This window comes from Micropterus dolomieu, linkage group LG15 (assembly GCF_021292245.1).
Source record: "Micropterus dolomieu isolate WLL.071019.BEF.003 ecotype Adirondacks linkage group LG15, ASM2129224v1, whole genome shotgun sequence".
Taxonomy (NCBI): Eukaryota; Metazoa; Chordata; class Actinopteri; order Centrarchiformes; family Centrarchidae; genus Micropterus; species Micropterus dolomieu.
The window spans coordinates 12,462,190-12,468,338 of NC_060164.1; the positions used below are offsets into that span (position 1 = coordinate 12,462,190).

General features: G+C 41.4%; 1 protein-coding gene across 2 annotated transcripts in view; it reads right to left on the reverse strand.

Moving 5' to 3' along the window:
* LOC123983881 (muscular LMNA-interacting protein) overlaps nucleotides 1–5,808 on the reverse strand; it is a 26,999-nt gene extending 21,191 nt beyond the window's left edge. For both annotated transcript variants that reach the window (XM_046070315.1, XM_046070314.1), the window contains exons 1-7: nucleotides 4,203–5,808; nucleotides 3,413–3,484; nucleotides 2,643–2,717; nucleotides 2,474–2,557; nucleotides 2,328–2,387; nucleotides 999–1,046; nucleotides 479–541 (exon numbers count right to left, since the gene is read on the reverse strand). In XM_046070315.1, coding sequence (XP_045926271.1) covers nucleotides 479–541; nucleotides 999–1,046; nucleotides 2,328–2,387; nucleotides 2,474–2,557; nucleotides 2,643–2,717; nucleotides 3,413–3,484; nucleotides 4,203–5,753 — 1,953 coding nt within the window. In that variant the 5' untranslated portion in view covers nucleotides 5,754–5,808. The remainder of the gene's footprint in view (nucleotides 1–478; nucleotides 542–998; nucleotides 1,047–2,327; nucleotides 2,388–2,473; nucleotides 2,558–2,642; nucleotides 2,718–3,412; nucleotides 3,485–4,202) is intronic.
* Nucleotides 5,809–6,149: the final 341 nt, after the last annotated feature.

Consider the following 6,149-nt stretch of genomic DNA (forward strand, 5'->3'; position numbering starts at 1 on the left):
AAAATGGCTGTCCACCAACGTTTACCATCCAACCTGACAGAACTGGAGAGGATCTGCAAGGAGGAATGGCAGAGGATACCCAAATCCAGATGTGAAAAACTTGTTGCATCTTTCCCAAAACGACTCATGGCTGTATTAGATCAAAAGGGTGCTTCTACTAAATACTGAGCAAAGGGTCTGAATACTTATGACCATGTGATATTTCAGTTTTTCTTTTTTAATAAATTTGCAAAAATTTCTACATTTCTGTTTTTTTCTGTCAAGATGGGGTGCTGAGTGTACATTACTGAGAAATAAAATGAACTTTTTTGATTTTTGGAAAATGGCTGCAATGAAACAGAGTGAAAAATTTAAAGGGGTCTGAATACTTTCCGTACCCACTGTAAGTCTAAAAGTAGCTTTCCAAAACACATTACATTACCAGTGTAACAGAAGTTGCAGCAGGAGCCTAAACTTGATTAAATAATTGAATGTTTACCTTTTTGGGGCTGATAAGGTTTCTTTTCATGCCAGTAGATGGGTGCAAGCTGCTTAAAGATGCCTAAATAAACCATTTGGAAGGAAACATATTTATTAGTGTCTTTCACAAAACTGTTATACAGATAAAAGAAAAGCACTTAACGCACAGCAGGTTTTATGTTAACATAAAAGTATGATAATAACCAAATTTGTAATCCAAATAAATGTGTGTATGAAAAGTGAGACAAATATATATTTGCCCTATGAAACCCTCCAAAAAGCAAATCTTTGTTTGTGCCGGCAAGCATTAAATATTCCTTTCATAACTTTCAGGGGTCTCTGTAACACACAATAAAAACGCAATGCAAGCGCAAGTGTTTACAAATGATAAAATGTTGGCTTGTCAGTTTTGTGAATTTGTCTGAAGGTTATTATACACATGTTGTCAGTGGAGGGTTGTCCCTTCCCTTTGTTCCTGTGGGGATAAAATCCTGCAAAATGCCTTTAATTCAACAGACGAAACTGCCCGACTTACTCACATATTTGGTTTCACGCCCCAAGGATTTTGGAAGTGATGAGTTATTTTGCTGAAAGTGAAAAAGAAGCAAAAGAATGAACTGAAACAAAACAACAGAGTTACAACAGAGAGACAAACCTCATCTGGTGGGAAAATGGAAAGCATTCATCTGAAAATGACTCATACAGCATTTCAAATATGTAACGCTTCAAGAAATGACAGAAAGGAAGAAGATGAAAAGAAATCCTTGGAGGACACAATTCATGGACTTGCTGAATATGTCTGAACTTTGGACACTTTTTTGTGTGTTTTGTTATGTTAAAAAGCAAGATAATAAGAAACTGCATTTTTATTTATTATGTTGTGGAGTTACGTTTTCTTTCCTCGTGCAGCATTTGTGCCCCCTTTTCCTCACCTGTAATTGTTATCACGCTACTCTTGATCTTGGACAAGCATCTAAATTCACACCACAGACTTGGGATGACAGTTTGAACTTAGTCCTCTTTGCACAGACTTGGGTCCTGTTTGAACTGGGTCCTTTGATGAATAATCTTTTCCCCCTGTGTTGATTATTAAACAGTCAGAATTCACTTTTATCTTACTTCCAGTTTGTGTTTCAGTACAAAGTACAGAGCTTAAAGGTTACTGCGGTTTTGCATTCTATTTTATCTCACTTTTGAGAATGTTTTTTTAATTCAATTAATTTTAATTTTAATTAATTTTAATTAAGCAAAGAACTGTTCTGATGCTCACATTGTTGTATAAACGGTTTGTTGCAAGAAACAGTCCTTGAGTGAACAGATAACATTTTTTGCTCATTTGTTATTTACTGAAAATAATTTAATGAAATTACAGACTTAAGTAGAATCAAGATGACGCCTGAACTCTGTGTGTGAGAGCTCTGACATTTTCTACATTGTCAGGCATGAAGTCCAGCAACAATAAATGTGTCAGTCTTACTGTCACATCGAACTTCTCTCAACACCATGCAGATGAAAAAATAATTATATGTTCTATATTTTTACCCAAAACAATTTATTTTATCTTTAAGTCCGTTTCTAAACTAACAAAGTTTTATTACATTGTTTATTGTAGCCATTTTTCATTTGACCTGTCCTGTGATATTTTTTACGTGAGATTGTATTTTTGTTGTGTACTCAGCAGAAGTACTCATCACATACAGATCTTCAGCAATTTGTCTCTAGACTCCATTGTTTTCTATACAACTATAGCTTCACCGCCCCCTTTAATATCACATAATCACGATGGGATTCACATTTCTCATATTCATATTCATTCATATCATTCACTCAAATTAAGTCTATCCTGACTAATAAGAAACACACTTCACCTGCGCACCAGCGTTGGGAGTCGATGACCTGGAGGGCTGCAGCGACCGTGATGTTTTGCACTTAAAGGTTGTAAAAATAAACACATTAAATCACTTACAATATTTGCATGTGTTAAATTTTATATGATATAATTAAGCGAACTCACTGCTGGAATAGAATTTGCCAATAGCTCATCAATAACTGCATAAAGTTCCTCTGACTGTTGCCGCAGCTGAGCCGGTGAGCACATCTGCAGAAAGTAACAAATGATTGATGTTACCGGTCTGTCATGTGAAGTGTGCAGAGAAAAGCAGCAGTGCTGTGTGCAGGAATACCTCAGTGTGGGTGTCAACATCTCTGTCCAACCTGTCACACGGATTCTCGTCTCTCTCTACCTGCTCATCTATGGTCTGTGAATGCAAAGCAGAGTGAACACATGGAGCTCCGTGCCAAGACTGCTGCTTTCTTTGAGTGATTATACAGTAGTCTTAGACAACATAACAATGTCCTCCAGACAATTGATATTCATCCACTCTGTATTCTTCACAGACAACTCTCCCTCCTCTGCAGCTGTGTCACACTGCAGTGCCATGTCTTTCTGTCTCTTAGAGCCTGGTTTGACCTTTAATGAGGTTTAAACAGACATTCTTTCAGGTGCGTTATCTATAGCCTGTAAAATGAAATGAGTTTTCTGTCATTTGCTGCCTAACTACTTGTTAAATTTGCATTACAAATAAAAATGTAATTCTCAATAAAGCCGGATGACTGGTGACTTAAGATTTATCTTTATTATAGAAAAAAACCTTCTTTTTTTATTTCAAATGTATAGCTTATGAGTTTATTCCCATTCGTTCTCTGAACTGCACATATCCGTTAGCAACTAATGAACACAAGCGTTGCCAAGTCCCGTGAGAGTTTACGGCAACAAGCATGCTGTCACTGAGCATGGTTTGCGCAAGTGGCAATTCAGACACAACTACAGGTACTGCTGAAGCTGGCTCTTGTGAAGTGTGAACTTGCACAACACCGGCTCCACCATATGGCTGGATATTTACCAGGATAACAACATTAATTTGTAGGATTAGAGTCATATAAATTAACTCACCTGCTGATCCAACAGAAGGGTGTTTGTGGGAATTGCAGCAAGCGATTTGTAGCTTAACTTAATCTTGTGTGTCTAGAGTTATAGAGAGAGAGCGAGAGAGAAAAGCAGACAGTGAAGGTAAGTGAATTTACAATTCAAATTTCTGCACTTTGTGGAATGTCTCGTGGAAATTCATCATATGTGTTTTACATTTCTTTAGGCATGCTTTATCTCTCACTGCTGCAGGCAATCATGCAAAACAGCCACACTTAAGACCCCCGAGGGCAAGAACAGTAATTAAGTGTGTTCGTCTGCTTTCGCAGCATCGCCTTGTTGCTGCTCATATGGTTCATTTGACTGACTATAAAAAGAACCCCAAAAAGTATTTTCCACACTGACAACTAGATGACTGTGTCCCACATCAACTTATATTTAAATTATTTAATCATATTTTATTAGTGTGGTGTTACTTAACTTCAAGCCATATGTCTGGCCTAGAAACCACAGTTTCTGCATTGATCTAACGATGATGGGTTCCCTCTGGATTTGACATGTGACGTTTCAGGTATGTCAATCATGCAAATCTAGCAATGTGCAAATCTCTGGCAAAGTAAAGACCTTAAAAACATCAATAAGATGATATGGCAAAGACAAATAGAAATCTAAAAGCAGCTCCACACTTGATATCTAGCTATCAAGTTAGGGAAATTTGTTTTTAACTACATAGCATGGGAGAACAGCAAGTCACAGGGAACATATTAAATAATACCCTCAGTTTAAAGAAGTCATGCATGGCAAGCAGAGAGGCTACCTTTCTTTTTTTACCCTCCCTGTCGCTGCAGTCTGATATTCCACTCCCCGGCCTTGGGGAGGGCGTGGAGCGCAGGGAGCGAGAAGGGGAAGGGGTGAGGTCTCTGATTGGTGGAGCAGGAGAGGGCGTAGGTGTGGGGGAGCTGGTGGGTGACGGCCACGCGGGGGAAACCATGTGTGTGTAGCGGGAAGGAGACAGGCCGTAAGCTCTGTGATAACCTTCAGATGATGTGGCACTTTGGGAATCAGGGCAGCTACTCTCTGACTCACATCTTCCCGTGGTGTTTTGTAAAGGAGGGAGAGGTGATGCGATGTGTGCGTGTGTGACACCGGGTGAGCGTGACTGAGAAGGCTGAAGCCGAGGAGGGCTGACAGGCGCAGATCTCAGCTGTTGAGAAAGCCAGTGAAGCCTTGAGAGGGATGAATTTGGCAGGCGACTCAAATTCCGGGGCGCAGAGGTCTCTTGCTCATTAATAAGTTTGGGGGACGGGGAGATGAGTTTATTATCCTCGTGGCTCTTGAGGTACATGTGAGTGTTGCTGGGCTTCAGCTCAGGGGGCTTAGAAATGGAGGGGTGTGTGCGTTGCAGTTTTTTGGAAGTCCCATAGTCTATTTCTTGATGCTTTAGTGGAGAAACAGATTTGAAGTTTGAGCAAAACAGAGGCAGTGGTGCTCGGGGTAGTGTGCTGCTCCTCCCAGGTGGTGGTGAAATAACCTGCTCCCATCTAGGCGCACTGCTCGAACGAATTTGCTCTGAGCATCTTTTCTCTTGAGTTTGAGTTTGAGTGCATGCTCCGCTGAGCTCATTTGACTGAATAGGTGGTGGAGCAGTGATGCATCTATTAGGCTCCCTGTGAGCGTGGCGCTGACTACCTATAGACGCTGATGAGGAGAACCGAGAAGAAAACTCCAGGGGAATGGAGGCAACGCTGGAGGCTGCTGAGCACGCGTTACAGAAGGACAGGGTCACGGGGTTGACAGGCCAGCAGGGGGTGTAAGGCCTCTGCAGCGCAGAGGAAAGAACAGGAAGACGGCCTTTTCTGAGGATAGCAGTGAGGAGGGACAGTCGGGTGAGGGGAGGCCGGTGCCGGGGAGGGGGGGACTGGGGACAGACAGAGGAGGACAGGCTCTCGCATGATGAGAAACAGGTTTGAGGGGTCTGAACCAGACTAGAGCCAGGAGCGAGAATATGCCTCTTTATCTGGACGACAGTAGGGGAGAAGATGCCAGAGAGGACAGATGAGCAGGGAGAAACAGTGCGGCTGAAAGAGGCAGGAGAGGTCACAGAGGAGAGCTGCACAGCTGACCAGTACTTCTCTTTGTCTGAGCCGTCTGAGAGAATGGACTCTCTGGATGAAGCTGGGGTGGGGAACAGATCTGTGGAGCTTGTGGAGCTCTTTCTGTCTTCTGATATAGACGCCCTATTTGTAAAGAAACCCGAGCTAACCTCACCAAGTCCAGAGGTACCATGACACTGTCGCTGGGAAATGCCCCTGTGTTTATCAACAGCTGTTTCCATAGAGGTTTTCCCGGCAGCTACGTGGTTGGGCATATTTTCAGACTGAGCACTGACTGAAGGAGAGGCTTGGGTTTGAGAGAGGCTCACGTGATCAGAAGAAGACTTTAACTGAAAAACAAAACAGTTTTCAGTTAGTGGCTACTAAACTGTGATTGACTTTCCCTTCAAATTCTTGAAAGTCAGAGTGACCAAAAAGTTGGAACGGCAAATTAAAGTTTATAACAAGGTTCTGTCAGAAGCATCTAATTTGTGCAGAGAAGAAGAAAGTACTTTGATAAAGCCACTATCTGACACTGCAAACTAAATAGACCAGTTATATAGCAGACCATATGAATGAAATATTCTAATTAAACTGTCCGATTTGAAAGGTAATAAATGTCCACCTTGGACAGTAAAATCATTTTTAAACTCACTTAACTCTTTAACTCA